Genomic DNA, 20,445 nt, shown 5'->3' with positions numbered 1-20,445 from the left:
CATGGACTCATGCAACAGTGGATGCTTCTTCATGGATTTCATTAGCCCCTCGTTACTCATATGAAAGTAAATAAAGCTTTGTTCAGGCAGCCATGTTCCCAAAAATGCCTCTCTTTAAGAAGAAGAATGTTCCGAAAATTTGGAACCACATGAAAGTTTCCCTTTTGTTCTATGAATCGTAAATATTCACTTCCACTCAGTTAGAAATGGAAAACTAACTTATTCATGTTACCTTTTCAGTTTGCCTCTATTTCCCCCTTGGATATGTGATACATCATTGACAATTTTAGCTCTATAATTCAACATAGTAATTACAAAAACTGGAAGATAGGACAATTGACAAAGCAATTACATGTACACCCATTACAATGTTCACCCCAGAAGACAAGCACTCCAATTAATTCTTCCATGTACGATTTGGGGCAGTTCATTCTTTCTTCGGAACAAACTGAGCTTGGATGGATTGCATGATGTGAAACCCCTTCCACAGTTTGAATCGACCAGCGATCCAAAGGCTCCATCAATGACCATAAGCAAGTAATTGGGATCTGTGACCTCAAATTATGATCCAAAAACCTCAGAAAGATTTTTGTTGTGGCTGCAATAATAGTGTGTCATACTTGGTCAATGAGACATACAGTTTATAGTTGGGACACATAGCACCCAAACAATAGTTCTTATCACATTGCGGCACTGGAAGTTAATGCCACTGTTAACATACCATCGGTTAAGGTGTAGTGAATATTAAGCGCATACTCCCAACAAATAAACTTATGTAGTTTGCAACTACTAGGTATCTTCTGAAAAAATTGAACAGTATATTCATTCCAATTGAAGACCAGTAAATCACATGTAGTTGAAGACTTAATCCCACACTTGAAACAGTTTAAAAAAAGAGCAATAAAATAGTTTTATGACATGCATCATGAGGTTTAAATTACAAACAGATCTCTTACTGCTAGTCTGATCATAGAACTGATTGTCAAACGTAATTACCTTGTCCTTTCAGTTTGTGGGAGCATCAACTTTTCCTGGAGAGATGTGCTATAATCATAGTCTAGTAAAAGTGTAAAACTTCCCTTCGTGCAATCTTTTTACATTTTTCACTCAGTAAAAATAATCATTGACCAGTAGATTTTACAAGTTAAAATGTATATGCATTTATTCACACTTAAAATTCTTTAAGGAATAAGAGTTCTAAGAGTAGTCTTAAGAATGAAGGCATAAGACCTGCAATGATTACCTCAAAAGGACCATGGCCATGATACAATGCAATTCCTCATATAGTATTAACCATGAAGTGTTGTTATCCTGTTTCATCGTCCTCAAGACTGGAGTACTCTGAATCGTCATCATTTTCCCATTCAGGATCTTCATCCTCGTCATCACCAGACTCTAAAGATGAATCTTCATCTTCACTCTGCATACCAAATAAAAATTTAGTCAATATGGATATCTCATTATACTGATCCTTTTTCTTGAATTACAATAAATTCACCCTTCCTCCCCTGGGGATCCCTCTACATCCTTCACCGCAAGAAACTATCAACAGCTATGACAAGAAGAAGCCACACACTTAAAGACAGTTCTCCGCTATCGTATAAGAAATCTCCCTGATTTTTCTTAGACATCCAGAGGAATCGTGGTAAACTTACTAGGGATTCCGAGACATGATTGAACTGATCAAGCACCTCCAAATTGCTAGTATCACCAAAATCAACCTATGGACAGACAAGAAGAAAATTCCGTAAACAAGTATAGAGGTGAGGTACCCACTTTGAACTTCAAAAGTACTGGTGAAGAACAGTGTGGTGCGCATAATACCACGGTTATCAAAACTAAAAGAAGATCCAATTAGCACAAACGATGTGGTGGTGTTCATCAGAACCATATTTTATGTAAGTTCTCCACTTCAATATACCAGGAAATCTCACACCATATCACAAAATTGTTACTCTATCAAGCAATGATGAAAATAGAAGTCCTTAGATTTCGTTAGAGAGATCAGACTCGGTCTTCTTCGTCACATCTCTATAAGATTCTGAACTGAAATTTGTAACAGAATCTGAGTTAAACTTCCAAATATTAGGATTTGGTCTTCTAAGAGATGGCTATCTTAATCAACGAACAATTATTTTATCAATTGTAATTTATAATGTTTGTTTATTTTTTGATGAAGGAATAGTAGATTGTATTACTGGCATCAAGTAGATGCATAAACTACAAAATTTATGTAAGCAAAAATACCGTTAGATGCTTTACATCGGAAACTTTGACAAGACGATAGAGCTTACAAAATCTAAAATGTTATCTGGGGATTCTATGGGAGGGGAATTATGCCAGCTATACAAATAAACTAAACATCTAGCTTTAAGGAATTATATTTTAGTTGATAAGCCCTCAAAACATCGTTTGTTCCTTTCTGTCCAGACACAGCAAAAAATATTTGTGGGGATCATCTTCCGTACTTGTTTGATGGCTTTACCAACTCTCTTGGTACGCCATCCTTTAATTGCTTCTTTACCAACTCCAATATAATGCTTAGAACTATAGTTTGATCAGCAAATTTAGAACTATATTTCTCTATGAAAAACTACTACCGATGGGCTAAGTATGGTCATTTATAGGAAATATTACTTTTTGAGTAAAGAAATTGATTTCAAGAGTATCTTCAGCTATGCATGATCATTGGCCTTTGAAATATGAATAATATAATAATACTCTAACAGTCTGATCCCACATTAAACTTAAACTTTCAATATGCTCTATAATTTATATGAGAAAGATGCAAGGATAGATTATGCACCAATTAGTAAGGATCCAGTTAACATGTTTTAAAGCTAACGGAACTTGAATCATAAGCCTCCAAAAGGTTTAAAAAATTCGGGGAAATATTTTAAACGAACAGTTAGAATTTGCATCAGAATAAAAACCAAGAAAAGAAGCACAAATGATCAGACAATTTGCTGAAGTTGGGACTTCAAAGTTTTCTGATACATGAATATTTAAGTTCCAAGCAGTATAAGCTATAAAGCTGGCTACCTGTCACACAGGCAGAATAACTGAAGAGCCCAAATCAAGAGGAAGGAGAGTGCACAGTAACATAAAAAACGGTAACATGAGGTACATTAGCGAATTGCACTACAATAACAAATCCAAGATCAGATTTTTTGGCTTACAATTTTACTTTTCGTTTGCTCTATTGTCGTCTCCAGCTCGCCTATATGCTGACTGAGAGCCTACAAGAGAGCATTTAGGATGCCAGATAAAACAAGTAGATTATCAGTAAAAAGTGAGATAACATCAATTTATAAATAGGACAGCTGACATGTTTAAGATGAAAAACCTCATAACGCTGCAGTGCCACTCTACGTTTTAGTGCTTTTGCTTTTGTCAGAAGGTTCCTTGGCCTGAGGCTGATAGGCCGCCTATAGTTCTTCCCACGGTAGAAAATAAGAGCATAACCTTTTGGCACTCTTTCTATTGCCACTAAAATCCCACCGCTTTCATATTCCAAAAGTCTAGCTGTTTCTTCAACGAAAGCAAGTACCTTTTCTTTTGATATTAACTTAACAAGTTCTCTATGTTTCCAATGCAGATGCATGTTCTCAATAACACCGTCAAAGACACCACGAATACCTGGTAGGTAAGCATATACATGAGTTCTCGGTTAAATGCAGGCAGTAATCAACAGATTGACCAATATTTTAGTTTACGTCCAAAAACAATTAACACTCACCAAGTGGCAGGTATGACTTCATTCTTAGTCCAACTCTGCGCAACATGACCCTCTCCTCCTCTGTTATCGTTTCCAGGTCATCAGAAGGACCAGCAGGAATCCAGGATTCCACAATCTTAGCCAAAATTTTCTCTGCTTTAAGCTTCTTGGTCTGGGACTGTTCATGAATCACATAAAAACTATTAATAGAAGACAAAGGAGTCATCAAAATAAAAAATGAAACATGACTAGGGAAAAATAATTTTGGAAACAAAGATTAAGGGAAGAGTTTTTTTTTTTTTTTTGGACAACGGTAACAGTTTTGTGTATTAATCTGATTAAGGGAAGAGTTTAAAAACTTATTTTGGCAGGACAGTTTCAGAAGATCCAAACGTTATAACAAAGAACGAAAGAAAAAAAAGCTACAGAATCAAAAAAGATGAATAAACATAAGAAGTTTTGAAAAAACAAAAAGCCTACACACATAAAAGGGTTAATGAAGAATTCCAAAGACATCAAAAGTAAAGGTAAAGAATTCTATAGCTCACCAGTTGATAACTTCCAATAGCTTGATAATACTAATACACCTCGATCACACCAAGCTATCTTTTTAAAAATTAAAAGGAATCTGATGGATTTGAATAAATACAAACATTTTGCAACAGAATGCTAAAATAAATTGAAGTAAATACAACAGGTCATCGTTAAAAAAGCTAACATGAGAAGTGCTTGTAAAATTAGGAGGAAAAAAATATACTTACAATCTCAAATTTATGTTCAAGACGTTTGACTACTCTAGCCATCTTAGCCATTGCTGCTTCTTTTAACATTCTTTCACGTTCTTCAGCAGATATTTCTCTCCCCCACCGAGCCTGAGCCTCATAAAATTCTGCTAAAGAACCGGCAACGGCCTGTCCATCTGTGATCAATGGTGCCACTTTAGCAGGCCCACTCCGTGTTTGCTCTTCAACATCTTGGATCTGTTTTGTCAACTCTTGCCTTTCGGCTAAAACAGCCGCGACAGTAGGTGGGACAAAATCCTTTCCTCGATAAAAGATTATGTAATATTTGTTTCTCAGAAGTAGGACCCCCCCTGTTAACATCTGAGATGCAACTGATATGTTAGTGGTATTACTCAGTAGATTTCCTAATTTAGCGGCACTTAAGTATTATGTGCTGCTCAGTTAAGTGTACTTGTCTACGCCCTAATTCTACAATCTTAACCACAATGGGAGGCATACTTCTAAATAGTTTTTCTAAATAGGAGCGCCTACCCGATTAAAAGGGACAAAAGAACCTTAATATCCGACAATCCATGGAAGAATATTTGTATGAACTTTATTATAAAAAAGGAATAACTTTAAGAACTTCTGACATTCCTAGAGAAGCCGATTAATATATCACTGTAAAAACGTAATCAGCTGATATATGATTCCAACAAAGGATGGCGCACACAACTCGATGGTGATTATAGAAATACTGTATGGCGTAAACAGCTTATGATGAGCCCCAAGAATCACATATGACAGGATACAGAGCATGAGCTTTTTGGGCAAAGAAATCTGTACATGATGGGCTATGGCACTTTAGAAGTGACAGAAGGAACAACTAAGATGTATTCTAAATTCAAAAGTACTGTGACGTCTTCTCCAAACAACTTTCCAGTTTCACATAAACAGGATTATTTTTTTCGTCTTTCAACTATGAGTGGTGTCTGCAGAAGGGAAAAAGAAATGAAAAACACGACGTGAGAGGCAATACTTCCTCTTGGAAGGTGGAATTATGAACTATGATCACTTGGGCTATTAAGGACCCTCTAGAAGTAATTACTTGTAGACAAGAAACTTGGGTGATATGACTAACAACCTTAACACAAACTAATTTCATGAAATCAGTATTTCCTCCGAGGGAAGATTATAGAACCTTTGAATTAATATGGCATCACTCAGACTCAAAGCAGTCACAAAAGAAGCAACTAATTATATCAAGGACAATCTTTTCCATATATTTTCATTTGGGATAAAATCATATCAAAACATTCTAACACACCTTTAACTCCTCTGACATCAGCTTGTTGTTTGTGTTCTGAATTCCACGTTTGACTGCTATTTTCACAACTAAACTTTTCTCCCAGAGCTTGACTATAGCAGCAGCCAGCCCTTGATGATTTCTGTTTCTCCCTAAAAGGAACACGAGGAAGATAAACCGTGTCATAAGGCTAAACGATAAAAAAGTAACAGTACTTAAAAGGTTGAAACTTACCGAGAGCAAAATGACAAGGAAGTGATTTAGCAATTTTTCGTAAATTAGTCATTTCTGCATTTGTTAGGCGTGATCTCATTCCAGTAGGAAGAAGTCGGAAAGGTGTTTTATAGCCAGGAATTGTCTGAGGAAGCAAATCAGCATCAACAGGAAGTACTCCCGTACCCCACCAATCCTCGAAACGTGGGCCTAAACCATCTAATACCCTATTGAATTCTGATTCCTCCTCAGTCATGCTTTGAACACGATTAGGATGAACTTGATTACGATTTTCAATAACTGGATTAAAGCTTTTGTTGTCTTTTGTAATAGATTTGTCAGATGAAACATCTGGAACAAAGAGAGCATTGTCTTCCTCATTCACAGATTGAGATCTTGAAGAAGGCCCCTCATAGTTACTTCCTCGATACACCACCATAACGCTCCCAGCCCTCCATATCACAAGCCCTTTTGTCCGACGCTGACAACCAGAAAAAAGAAAGTTTGCACTTCAAAATTTCTTGCATGGTAAATTACAAATGATTAAAAAAAAATGTATTGTGAGGAGTAGTGAAGGCTCAGATCAACTTGTTCAGGAAAGACTTTTAGGAGATTGCATGGGTAGTCCTTTTGATTGACAGGGAAAGTCTTTTAGGTTGACTGATAAACCATCGTATAACACTATTATCAAAATGCTTGGAATTAAACTTGAGGTTTGATATGCAAAGACTTCATTAGTTGTAGAAAAAGGAGGAGAAGGGAAAATATGTTACCGGATTATTACTCGTTAGTGCACTTTCCCAAACATATGTGGTTTTAACAATGTTACAAGATAATTGCTTGTAAAATATCTATCTTTTCCTTGAAATGGAGTTGAAGAAAATAACTCTACTTATTCTATATCTACATGCAATACATATGGAAAATATGGAAATCATAATGATGAAAATTGTTCTCATTTAAATCGAGACCATTTAAGGTTAAATAGCAATTTCATTTCTAAATGAAGATTTATGAAGAGATCTCTTTCTTCAATTTAATGGTGATTTTTAGTATTGCTTCGGAAGTATTATCTAATCTAGTTGGACCATTAGTTTAAAATGCAACTAGGACTATTCGCCGTAATCATGGCCATCACAAGGACAGTACAGGAAGAATAAAATATTTGTACAGAGTCTGGAAATTATTTTGAAGAATCAAATGACTTATACCCAAAGAACGCAAGATAAATACAAAAGCACAACACGACCAAGTTAATGCTATCATGGTAAAGCCAAGGACACCAACCTCTACAATCTCGTGGCCTGTTCTCATATCATGAGCCAAAACCTCATGAAACTTGAGCCTTACCAGCTCATTCTTCCTCCATGAATGATGAATCTTCTCCAACACTGCTCCTGTAACCCCAGCCTTAGGTACATTAATCCTTTCTCTCAAAGTCATACCTATTCTCCTCAGCCTCCTCAATTCCTCATCCTCAATGGTTAGCTCAGCCAGTGACGGTGCCCTTACCGTCCTCTTCCCTCCTCTCTGCACCTCCACCGCCTCTTCCTCCACACTTCGTTCCCATGGCAAATATGTATCTCCCTCATCATCACTCTCTTCCAATATCATATCCGGTCGAACCCAATCCCTCTTCAACAAATCTCCTAACTTCTCTTCTTCACCGTTAACCTGCATTGTCGAACTAGAATCCAACTTCAAATTTCCCTCTTCTTCATCTTCTCCTTCTCCTTCATCGTCAGAACCTAATCCTAAGTTTCTCAACCGAAGCACAATCCTATCTATGGCTGTAGTCCCTACTCTAGTGTTCTCGTCAAAATATCTGGTTTCCGTTTTGGATTCGACGGTTCTGGAATTGGATGAATGCTTTACTGGAGAAGATGTATTGGGCCATTTGTTTAGCCAAGTAGAAGAGCGAGAGTTGTTTGATTTCACAGGGGTAGAACTGGAATTTGAATCTCTGTAAGGTTTCCGATTATCCTTCCGGGGGATGTTGGTTCTGGTGTTACCGGCGGTGATAGTGCGGCGAAGGAAAAGGAAAAATGGAGGTCGATCAGTAGGCGTAGAGAAGGAAGAGAACAACTGTGGTGTCAATTGTGTAAATTTCGCCGTCGACAAGGCCATTTTTCAATTAGCTCAGCTTCTTCTTCTTTCAGTTAGCTTCATAGTAATGAGGGCAAAATGGTTTCAGTTGACAGAGCTTGACGATAAGGTATCAATCAATTCGGATATTTTTATATCTACACGTCAGCCTCCGAATTTATGACCCGACCCAACTGTTGCCATATCGGCCCGCAAAGGATCTTGGGCCCAGAAAATGTCGTGGAAATGGCACCAGGTAGCCACTTTTACGACTACTGTTTAAGTTTTAGCCAAGTTTAAAACTTCACGACACTAATATCCTGAAGCAAGCCCATTTCAGAACACGAAATCAGTTAATCAAAAATTATTAGCCTTAATATACAAATTCAGTGTATGATATTGATGCGAAAACTATCCGTCATAATGAATGGGGATATGGATTGTAATTTTTTTTGAGAGAATTGTATTTTTTGAATTACTTTGAATTGGATATGAAAATGTAATTATTTTGAGTTTTGTGGCTCATTTACGTAGTTACTTAAAGATTTGTGGGAAAAAAAAGCAGTATGTGTGGAATAGAAAAAAATGTAAGTTGAGCATCCACTAAAATATACAGTGAAAGAAAAATGTAATTCTGAGTCCTTGTATATACAAACGTTACGTTTTTATCAAACCAGAACAGGAATTAGCCACTAATGCATGCAACAGAGTAGGCTGCCTACATCACACCCCTCAGGAGAGTAGCCCTTCCGGACCCTGCAGCTTAATCCACCAGACTGTCCTTTCTTTAGCCAGTGGTTTCATTTTGAAAATGTGTGAATGTATTTTTCTTCCAGTTAATATACATACAGAAAAATCAATTCTACATCTTTAAAAATTCAACAAGATCAATATGGACCTATGACCTATCTAGTGTGATAATCATATAAAGTATATTAACAAAAAGGATAACAATGGGGTTATAGTTTTTTCAAGGTAAAATAGGTCTTCTACTCAAAGCATAACAAGGTGATGAATTAATGATTTCCTGTCCAAGCTCATTTATCTTGTTGAGCAAAAGTGTTTGTTCAGTCTCGAGCTGTACCATAAACTCTTCTTGTGTGTCATGTAGGCTTTCCATTTCGTGCAACGATGCTGAAAGTCCTTCCAGATCATCGTCTTCAATTAAAGACTGGAACTTGATCATCATTTGCTTCATCTGATAGAATCAATAATCAGATGGCAGGTACAGTTGATCAAAGTTAGTACATATATATCTTCCAGCTTTTGGTTGGAGAGTGGTAATTTTTTTTGTTTGATGAAATATTTGAGTTTCAAACGTTGATGTTTTAATATTGAAGTGTTTGTCAAAACAACGATATGAAGTTAAAAGACATAATTGTGATGAAAAGATCATCTCCACTCAAAAGCGAGGGATGCCACTTCCCCTCTTTTGGTGGAAAACATTTTCCATCATAGCAAACACACATCGCGTCAAGTAATCTACAAAATGTAATGACATAAAAGACCTTCTTACCTGGTTAGAAACTTGGCGTCGTGCTTTGGTTACTGAAGACTCAGAATCTAAGCTTGATTTCTTTTCTAGATCCGGGACTTTACGTGTGACTTGAATATGGATCTCTCCCTTCTTTACATTTTGAAGGGGTATCCACTTATCAAACATTTCATTTGGAGGCAACCTCTGGTACTCAACAACACAATCACCTATGCTTGATGTTGGCAGCAAATGGTTGTGGTCCTTAACATGCAACTCCAGGGGACTCCCGTCATCAGGAAATTCTAGCGTCTGGTGCCATTTTGGATTCACCGTTTTATACATAACCTGCGAAGAATGCAGGATGGATAGAAAATTCTAGTTAAACATTCATATTTTTCTTCTCTCCAATTTTCATTGCAGCTGGAGTATTTTGCAGTGATAACAACAACATATCAGTAGTAGTCCCACAAGTGGGGTCTGGGGAGGTAGTATGTACACAGCCTTACCCCTACCTTGTGAAGGTAGAGAGGTTATTTCCAACGAACCTTTGGCCTAAGTAATGCATATATAAAAGTATTTTGCTGGTGATGGTTTAAAAAAAAACAGAAGTTTGATTAACCGTTCATTACAATTTGGAGTTGGAGGGGAACATTTCAAAATAATATTAGATGATACAGTTTGTTGGCAAAAATAGGTTAACATGAGACAAGAAACCTTCAGCAGATACTGGACTGCAGCATGAAACTGCTAATTTAGCACATATATGAAATGGTATCAGTAGTCTGAAAATAATTCCTTTCTAAAACTCTTACCTTAGTTCTTTTCTTCAAGTTCCCATATTGTACCCTCACATAAGGATCACTGGTTCCTCGGAGATCAGCACCAACAAGGTCTTTAGCCTCGATGAGAGCAAGTTCAACCCAACCATTGGAAGTTGAACCCTAAAAACCAAAAGTAGAATGAAAGTGGAATCAAAATCGAGAACATGAGCATGTAGGTGTTATGGTTTTCTTTTCTCTAGCACACAGTGCTTACTTTCGGATAATATTAATTTCTGAAATGTTTATCTGAAATTCCTCTTTTCTCATTATTTCCTCATTAAATTACTAAATGAATAGATAATACCTTGGATCCTTCAGAGTCCTCAACTCTGACTGCTTCAATCTGGAGCCGCAATTCTCCAGAATTCACTTTTTCAAGAGGAATCCACACATCCCTTGGGGAGCCTTCTATAAGTCCTTCTAAGTTTACTCGTGCACTACCAATGTTCTCATCTGCAAACATCTCCTCGATGAAGCATTTTATCTTCAGATATTCACCACCAGCAATTTCATCAAACTCAAACTTCTGATTCCAGATAGCATTTGATGTATGTGGAACAGTTTTCGATCTTTTGAGAGCCTAAGAAAAAAGTTCAAGGTTTACTATAATTTCGATCAAGCTCCCTTGCATTGTATTATTGAAATAAAGTTGATATGGAAGAGCTTTTAGTATTCCATTTCTAAATCAATTCAGGAAGGGCAACATGAAGAGCATATATGGGAATTTAGCTTTGGATATGATATTTCAAGTGACGAGTTCTGTGTGGACAAAAGAGGAGATATACCTTCCCATACTGGAATTTCACGTAACAGCCAGAACCAAGCTTTCCATATTTATCTTTTGATGGAAGATCTTTTCCTTCAACTATTGTCACATAGATTTTTCTTCCTGTTCTAGATAGGAAACTTGATGTGCCGTTGAGTGAAGGTTGAGAGCTCATTGGCAAACCATTTGAGCTATGTGAACCATCAGCAAATTGCCATTCCTTTAAAACGAGTTTCACCGTCAACTGAAACAACAATTTAAAACAAAGAAATCAGCAGTATAACTTCGTAGCTACACCAAATAAAAACACAAAAACAAATATTACTTTGTTTTTCATTTCAATCCTTCTACTTCCGGTGGAGCATACCCTACTAAGGTAGTTCCACACGTGAAAAATAAGATGTTCAGCAGAAGCAGGACAAAACACTAATTATGTGGTACATATTAACCTACAAATTGTTATTGGTTGAAGAAAAACAGTTAGTAGAGACGTAATCAAAGAAGAGGGAAAAAACAAGGTAAGGACTATCTTTTAATTGGTTTAAATGACATGCAAAAAGCCTACATATAGAGGGTGAGAGTATATGGAAAAAGGGAAACTTTACACTGCATAAAATACGGGATCTATTACAAATTTGCTCAAGCTCCCTCGTATGTATACAGGATAAATCTACCCATATTTTTCTACAGGAGTCCAAACTCTGATGATCAAAAGCAATCTATGATACGACGAATGGGTGGAAATTGAACGACATCATACTTGTGATGATAAAAATGTGAATAATACTGTATTATGTTTTCTGCATCATCTTTATCAACTAAACGATGTGCAAGCTCAAATGAAGCCAAAGTAAAGAAATTATAGGGGTTGCAACTTTCTATGGACAATAGTTTAAAATTAGATTCCTACCTCCCCTGAATTGATCCCCTCAAATGGCACCGTCATTTCAATTTCTTTACCACAGAACTCTGCGCGCCTGGCTATAGCAGTGGAGTCTGCTCCCGTCGCCCAAAATATTGTTGAATCGTCTGCAACATATCTCATCTGTTTCATAAAGCCACATGTCACTACGGACTGTTAGATAACTAGAAAAGGTTTAAGCCTGTAAACTGAGTGAACTGAAAAATTACTGCATTAAGGTTCACCCCTTTCTAAGATGTTAATCCATAGTTAATACTTTCTGTTTATAGATTGAAAAAAGAAAAAGATGTCACTGATCTTTAACCAGATTTATGCATCATATTATGACATTCAAGTCAACCAGAAAAATTTAGTACTACATCACACAGTCCATTTTCCCGATGTACCCGTGCCAGGCGAGTGTGCTGAGCATGTGGGATACACCAAATATTAGCAAAAATCACCACACGTGTATAGGATACTTGAAAACAAACTCGTGTGAGATACATACTCATAAAGAAGTCCATGTGACAGAGCTTTAATATATAAAACATGGGTAATCATATTAATCTACACATACTCACCTTTACTTCACAGCTTGTCAGATAGTCATACTTCACACCGCCAGGAGTGCATTCAAATAAATTGAACTTAATTGTTCCTGCATCCTCATGTAGAGTCATATTGAACTTTGAGTCCCATCTAGGGCAGGATCCTGGTTGGACCTCTGTTCTCCTGGTTAATTCTTCAAGTTCAACCTCAACAAATGTCCGCAAATCCTTGTAATCATTAGAATTCTCCACATAACCATCTGTTGATGAACTGTGTTGTTTCCTGGAAGGACTAGTCCTCAGGTTACTCCTTGACAATTTGCTGGCAGACATCACGGTGACAGAGAGTACACCAGCAACAGCCGTTTTGAATAAATTCACCGCGGGCAAAGAAAAACAATTACGGCGAGGTTCAACCATCCTCTTAGCTAAGGAGTCATTAACAAGTTTAACCTGTGTAAGAAAATAAACAAAATAATGAACTTGTTAATAGTGTAGCAGAATGCTTCTGTAAACTGAGGCCAGAGAGAAGTTCAATAACATAGAAGCACAAAACCTTACTAATGGTAACAGGATGTGTGAAGTTAAGATCAGAAAATCTACTGCAAAAGAGCAGTTTGGGAAAGAAGATGTCAAAATGTAGTAAATTCAGCTGCATACCAGCCATGCAGAAACCCCTGGCAGCTCAGTTGCTGGAAGAGATTGGCTTCCACCACTTCCAAAAGCAACATTTATCCTAACATCCGGGGAAGCCACAAATGAGTATAAAAATGCTCTTCCATCTAAAACTGGCACTAAGCGGAGCTGTAAAAGTTAAATAAAGGAACAGTCATTTCACAGCAGTAATTCTAGCAGCCAAGGAAACAACAAAACAGAAATTTGACCCTAAGCAGATGGCTATGCAGTTGCAGCCAAAAATCATGAGAGTCAAGTACCAGATAGTTATCATCTCAAGGACTTAAGTTAACTATCTTAAGTAAATTCTTCTGCAGCCGAGCTGTTTGAACAAAGCTGCTCACTTCAATTTAAATTGAGAATTGCATAGTTGCAGGCTTATGTGAAACATAAATACTAGCAAAAATAACTAATGAAATGTTTGTACAATGAATCATTCTTCTAGCTACTTTTATATTTTCCCAAGAGGCTGATAAGGTAAAATTGTACATACATCACCCTTGATGTGGATACTGTTAACGACTATCCGAGCAGTCCCCATTAATGGCTTTCCCAACTTGGCAAGCAACATAATACTTATATCAGTAGTATCCCAGTCAAAACCAAGATGTGCAATTCGCTGTCCACGAAAGTAATAGTTAAAATACAGGCATGTATTAATTGAAAGGGAGAAAAAGGAAAGAAAGAAAAGTTTATTAATGAAAGCAAAGGTTTATAAACTACTAAAAGCTCAAAACAAGAACTTGTACAAGCACCCAGGATATCATCTAGCCAGTTAATGAAACTGAAAAAAGAATCATGCAGACAACATTATGAATTCAGCAGAGTTCAAAAAACTATTTGATTAATTTTAGAACTATCTAAACTTTGGTGGGCAGAGTTACTGAACCATGCATCATACCAGGCAAGTGAGGTCCTTGCTTTTGGCCCCTCAAATTTGACACCTCAAAAGATGATATGTAAATATTTTTGTTTTTCTTTCATAGTAAAAGATTGAGAATACTGGAAACTGGACCATGAGAATTTAAAAACTACAATAGTCACTCTCATAATGACAGTTTTGACTTTTTGTAAGGAATTAAAAGTGCAAAAAGAATTGATCAAATAGAATATAATACTCCAATTAATTAATTAATCATATAATGATATATTGTTATCCTTCAGATACCTATATTACTAATAGAACAATTGTAAAAAAACTCTTATAACAATTGTCTCATCTGAAAGAAGTTCTCAATTTGAAACTGATAAATCAATAATACCTTAGATCAAACTATCTAGCTACTAAATTAATACCTTATAGCTGGTAAAGATACATGATGTGACAGGGGTTATGATTACATACAACCTTTACATGTATCCCTTGTCTGTTTAGCTTCATTAGCCATGAAGCTAAGTAATAACTTTTTTTTAAAAAAAAAAAACATCAGTTTATCAAAGTAACTCCAAGGTACGTAAAAAGAACCAAACCTGATCATTGGAAGTTGACCACCGTACTCCACGAAGCCCTAAAACTGGAGGCTTAGAACCAAGTGAAAATTCTTGTAATTCAATCTTTTCCTACAACCATGATCAAGTCTACAATCAGTTTTTGTAATTTAGGCAACATTTAGTACTTCTAGCACCAACTATCATATGAAGGGACGAACAAGAAAACTCACAATCAACTTTGATCTTCGTTGTTTCATGCGTCTCTGTGTCATAACAATTAAAAGAAGAAGGAAAAAAAAAAGAAAATAGTTAGATAATAAAACAGCTGAATCTGTGTCAAAAGAAAAAGCACTGTCATTATAAAGCATCAGATATACATTATTTTCCAATCCATCGAAACATAAACATAAGATTAATACACCAAAAGCATTTTTCGGTTATCAAAAGAAAAAGATTAAAGCAAAGAATGCATCAGTATAAGCTATACATGAAGCATACACACATCAATCATGTTGAATCAATCAACTATACACATCATGCAGATGCCTCAATCACGAGCTAGTTGGTGGATCAATCTTGTTACTTCAGGAAAGAAAAAAGTTAAAGCTTCTATGTGGCCTAAGGGACAGTAAGTCAGAAACTCAGCTTCTTCTAATGTCCAGTAACAAGCATCTGAAATGATGGAAATCTCTTGATTCCTCGCGACAGGCCGGCTCTGATCAAACATGACTTAAAAGAGCTTTGTAACTATTTTCAGAGGTTTAAGGTGGCCTTTGCTTCACAAAGTGAGGTGGAGCGCCTTTAAATTTGAACAAGGTTTAAGGGTCTAGGATTAGCCTGTGCATAAAATAGATGCTTGGACAGTTGAACTCTAAACTAAAACTTTTATTAGGCTAGTCAGAACCTCCACAGCCAATTGATACATCCTGAGATATCAGGATTCGGCGTTTAAACCTAGGATCACAATGTAACTTTCTCTTAATGCTAAATTCTTATACATTAGGCAAAAAACTTGTATGCGGATCAAGAGTGTAAATTATGATCTATCTGACTCAGATTATCTCAGTAAAATATTTAACAGGATAAAGTAAAATAGCAAAGAAACAAAACAAAAGAGAGAGGAGAAGTTTGTGGTTATCAGGTATTTGTAAGAATGAAAGACTGTCACTTAAGTTTCTGGTATCAATGATACATCAAGATCCATTGACAAACAGGAGCTGCGTGAAGATCAACCTAAATTTTTATGTTGATAAATGACCAGATTGAAACTTCTAGAGGGACGGGAATTTAACATGTATCCTACTCACTAAACACTTACTATTTATCCTATCCACTTGTTCCATCAACATCGACTGTCAAGTAAAATTCTTCTGCTTGTTGAGGACAAAGAAATTTACCTCGACAATAGAAGAGAACCTCAAAGAAAGCCTCGGGCTAATATAATTAGGCCAAACTTCAATTAATAGCTTATTCAGCCACTCACACTGCTCCAAAGGTGTTGTTGGCTGTACATCATCGTTGAAGGCCAAAACAAAGAGCAAAATGAGAGTAAATTATTACCTAACTCGTGCAGGAAACAGTGGACAAAGAAAAGAAGTCGCAAGGAGAAAGGCAAAGAAATTACAGATGTCTCCAGCAACACTTGCTTCCATTTATTATTCAAGTCTTCTGCAAGAATTTTGCGTTGGTAACTTCCGTACTGCAAATAGAAAGATTGGTGTTTTATTAGACACTTATTGTATACCTTTTGTCTCTATTCAAAATATAATAGGACAAAAATTCTGGGAAAGAAAGGGAAACTAGACTATACCTGGCTTGATAAACATTAACTAATAAAAGCCATCAAATACCAACACTAAAGATCACTTTTTTCACATTGAAGACTGTTAAAAGACAACAACATAACCAGCGTAATCCCACAAGGGTAATCTGGTGAGGATAGATTGTACGCAGACTTTGTCATTGCCTCGTAAAAATAGAGAGGTTATTTCCGAAAGATCCTTGGCTTAAATAAAATATGTCAGGATGTTAAAGATATTTTGATAAATTTCACAGCAAATAGTGATCATCTAACTAGTTGATTTTTATAAATAAACAAGAGAAAAACTAGCTTCTCTATGAAGACATGAAAAGTACAAAACCACAGATCAAATCAGAAGAAAAATTAACACAAAAGATCAAGCAACATATCAGCAGGAACAAACAAAAATATACTATTTCATTCCCTATAGATCCAAGAACCTGTTAAAGATCAAGATATAGTTGAAGTAATTCTCATCCAAAACCAATAAAGAATAAATGTTACCTGAAAAACAGCCCAAACAGCCACAACTAGAGGAACCCAATTGGTCAGAGAGAAAATCCACTTTTCTATGCCCCAAACAACTAAAAACACAGGAATTACAACTGGAAGAAATGGCTTATCAGCAATCAACTGATTCAAGCAATCCATAACTTCCCTCACATCCCAAGAACTTGCTCTCTTTTTCTTCACCATCTAAAAAAAATGCAACTAACTACAGTTAACCAAATTCTCAACAACAGTACTTCACTTGGTCAACTTTAGACATTCCCAAAAAAAACCCAAAGATTCAAAGACTCTGTCTTTTTCACTTCTTCTTATTTTTTCAAGAATCAAGAATTCTGAAAGGATTAAAAAAAAAAAAAAAGACCCCAGAAACAGAAAAATGAACAAAGATTTAAAGACTCTGTCTTTTCACTTCTTTTTTTTTCAAGAATTCAAGAATAGATGTAAAAAAAAAAAAGGAAAGAACCCCAGAAACAGAAAGACGAAAAAAATTTCTTTATTTATTTGGAAATATATAAAAGGGGAAACATACCCCTTTGAATCCGTTAATGGAATTCATATAGACGGCTATTAGACTTGGTAAATATTGTGGCTTTTTGTTTTCTCTGTTCCAAAATGGAGAGCTGGAAGATTGGTAGCCAAGAAGAAAAGTCTCAAGTCAACAGAGCCTCTTTGGCCAATGCTGCAATACTCCAACATGTTGAGAATTACTATATTTTATTACTATTCCATATAGGAGCAGACAATGTCAGCTTTTAGTTTTAATTTATCAGCTAGTTTTGAGTGAGAATCGGAACTCTTATTCCCTATATTTTTGCATATTTTTCCTGTCATTATACGGTTCCTTTTGGTCCTCAATTTTGAAATCGAAATTATAAAGAGCGATTGAAAATAAGTTATTTTAAAATAAATATTTTATTATTTTAGTGTTAATTAAAAATATAAATAAATTTAATAACTATCTAATAAATGGACATAGCTACATCGAAAAAAAATTGATGTATATATTATAACAAATAGAAAAGGGCAAACGTATATATAATATAGTGCTAATTTTTCTTATAAAGGAGCGTGGAGCTTAGTTGGTTAAATGTGACAATTGTTCCACGAGAGTTATGAGTTTAAACCTAAATGTAAAAAAAAAATTCATGCGCCATTGACTCCAATCAAATGTGAGATAAAATAATGTCATATTTTATTTTTGAATCATTATATACTAGCACTTGAAGCTAAAATTTTGATCAAATTTTATGGCAAACAGAAAAAAAAATCATAATTGAACACTAGATATATTTTTAAATGTTTGGATTAAGATTTCTTTTCCTTTATTATAATTTACAAGTAACCATCTTTATATTTCACTTGGTTCGGATATTACTATTAATTTATTATTTTTGCTTGTCTATTTTAACAAATAAAGTCATATTCTATTTAGGTACTTCTTAAATAAGAACATAAATCAATAGCAATCAAATTTAAAATATCATAATATTTTTTATCAAATTAATTAATAAAATACATTTCTAGTACAAGATACATAAGAATCGTATCAAAAGTTAACATGAGTTAGGTAAATATTATATTGAAATGGAGGGAGGAATGGTTAAACATGATTACGATTAAAGAGAACACCAACTCATATATGTATCATCTAAATTAAATAGATCTTTAGTTTGTTACGGTATATTAAAAGTGCTTGTTCTTAAAAAATATTTATTGTATTTTTATATATACTATCCTTTAAAAAATGTTAATTAGGATGAATATTTTTTCCTAATTTGTATCTTGGTGTTTCTAATTTTTTAGAACATTTACTATTAAAGATAAATTTTATTTTAAAAATATAAAATAATGTTTTTTAAGATGAGAAAGAGGAAGGGGTTATAAAATTAACTAAAAATGGAGTGTAATGGTCAATAATTGAATTTCTTAATTAAATAATGAAAATTAAGTCTAACTAATTTATTCTTTATAAGTCTTTTTTTTAATCATTGTAATATTTAATTTGTACTATCTTTGTAACCTCAACTTTTTTTTTTAGCTACTATGAATAAAAAAGAATTGTGATGTAATAATAAAGACAAGATATGTAGAATTTAATTCCATAACTTTGTAGTTAGGTGCGCATCTAGAGAGAGATTCTTTATTTTAGCCTAATTTTATTATTATTCAATAATTCACCTTTGATATTTATGTCCTACAAAACGCTTTAATCTTTTAACATGTGGGGTACTTGGCTTTTAATATTATTTAGTCCAAAGTGTCAAAGAATTTTTATATAGTATTATTTTTTTAATCCGATGTGGATACCAATTTAAACTTAATTTACTGTATAATTAAGCATGTCATTATCTTTTGAGAATTTTTTTTTCCAGTTCCCTTTAAATGGAAACTTGGGATCGGGGTGTATATGGTAATAAGTTGGAATACGATTTTTTTTTTATTATTATTTTTATTCGATTCAAACTCAAAACTTTCGATTAAAGATAAAAGATTATTCATCACTTCACGACAATCTTTATCGGTGGATTCAAGAGAAAGTTCAAACACAAGAAAAAAATTTAAAAAAAATAAAATTAGTTGACCTGAATAATAAGATATATATTTTTTTTTGTGATTTTAAAAAATTACATGCCTAATAGAACAATATATTGATAAACGCACCAAGAAGATAATTTTATCATCACATTTTCATTACTCCTAAATCTTTATTATTGACTCGTTGACTGTAATAATCTCATTTATTTATTTGTTTATTTCCCTTAGCATTTTTGTCTTTTTTATTTTCATAAGTACGATTTGATAGCATTATCATTTTGTGCTCTTTTTTATGCATTGATAAATTACATCAAGTCCAAGTGTGGTTTTCTTTATGATAATACAATAGATAGTAGATTAATTAATCTTTCGGTTAAGATAATCAAGGTGCAATTTCATGAGTAAGCTGATAAATAATTCAATCATTTTTAATCAAAAAATTTATGTTATTTGTCAAAATAAATTTAAAAAATATTAAATTAACGACCAATAAAATTGACCTTATCATAAAGAATTTCTTTTTTTAAAAAAAGTAAACACATGATATCATTGCATCTAGAAAACTTGGTTGAGAAAAAATTGCAATTGGAGTGGATATTCTGGTCAATTTAATAATGTTTTCCCTACAAGAGCTCCTTAATTAATTATTGTTACTTTTCTAACTATCCTTTAATAATGCATAATGTCACATCATATTATATATTAGCGGTGGATTATTAAACTACTAGTAAAAGTTCTCTTTCTATACTAGAACTAGAAAATGGAGAAAAATAAATATGAGTTCGGAGTCTAAAGAAGGAAAAATATTAATAAAAATTTTAAAATGGTATATGATTTTTTTTAATCAAAACGGTAAAATCACTTATGAAGTAGTGATTTTGTCCTCTTGAAAAAGTAAAAAATCGCTGCAATAATAGCGATTTGTTAAATTTG

At 34.5% G+C, this 20,445-nt stretch overlaps 2 protein-coding genes across 5 annotated transcripts; both read right to left on the bottom strand.

Moving 5' to 3' along the window:
* Positions 1-95: 95 nt before the first annotated feature.
* LOC101266406 (CRM-domain containing factor CFM3, chloroplastic/mitochondrial) lies at positions 96-8,383 on the bottom strand. Of its 3 annotated transcripts, none has more exons than XM_026030191.2 (10): positions 7,247-8,383; positions 5,981-6,440; positions 5,768-5,898; positions 4,480-4,821; positions 3,740-3,896; positions 3,347-3,639; positions 3,180-3,239; positions 1,656-1,721; positions 1,244-1,420; positions 96-800 (listed from the first exon to the last, which is right to left on the bottom strand). In XM_026030191.2, the coding sequence occupies exons 1-9, from the start codon at positions 8,084-8,086 to the stop codon at positions 1,307-1,309; spliced, it is 2,463 nt and encodes an 820-aa protein (XP_025885976.1). In that variant the 5' UTR covers positions 8,087-8,383; the 3' UTR covers positions 96-800; positions 1,244-1,306. The 3 variants fall into 3 exon arrangements, with proteins under 3 accessions (XP_025885976.1, XP_004235759.1, XP_010318614.1); XM_004235711.5 differs by having other exon boundaries at positions 96-598; XM_010320312.4 differs by having other exon boundaries at positions 201-1,031.
* A 249-nt stretch (positions 8,384-8,632) lies between these two features.
* Positions 8,633-17,770, bottom strand: LOC101264611 (uncharacterized). 2 transcript variants are annotated; one of them, XM_004235705.5, is made up of 15 exons: positions 17,507-17,770; positions 16,972-17,163; positions 16,291-16,365; positions 16,064-16,171; positions 14,897-14,929; positions 14,706-14,795; positions 13,729-13,854; positions 13,221-13,364; positions 12,594-13,013; positions 12,019-12,153; positions 11,128-11,352; positions 10,647-10,922; positions 10,334-10,462; positions 9,561-9,866; positions 8,633-9,242 (listed from the first exon to the last, which is right to left on the bottom strand). In XM_004235705.5, the coding sequence occupies exons 1-15, from the start codon at positions 17,531-17,533 to the stop codon at positions 9,015-9,017; spliced, it is 2,514 nt and encodes an 837-aa protein (XP_004235753.1). In that variant the 5' UTR covers positions 17,534-17,770; the 3' UTR covers positions 8,633-9,014. The 2 variants fall into 2 exon arrangements, with proteins under 2 accessions (XP_004235753.1, XP_025885975.1); XM_026030190.2 differs by lacking the exon at positions 13,729-13,854 and having other exon boundaries at positions 17,507-17,708.
* Between the last annotated feature and the right edge of the window lie 2,675 nt (positions 17,771-20,445).

Source organism: Solanum lycopersicum, chromosome 3 (genome assembly GCF_036512215.1).
Source record: "Solanum lycopersicum chromosome 3, SLM_r2.1".
Lineage (NCBI taxonomy): Eukaryota > Viridiplantae > Streptophyta > Magnoliopsida > Solanales > Solanaceae > Solanum > Solanum lycopersicum.
The sequence above is the reverse complement of the archived record's forward strand: the minus strand, read 5'-3'. Positions and strand labels throughout refer to the sequence as shown.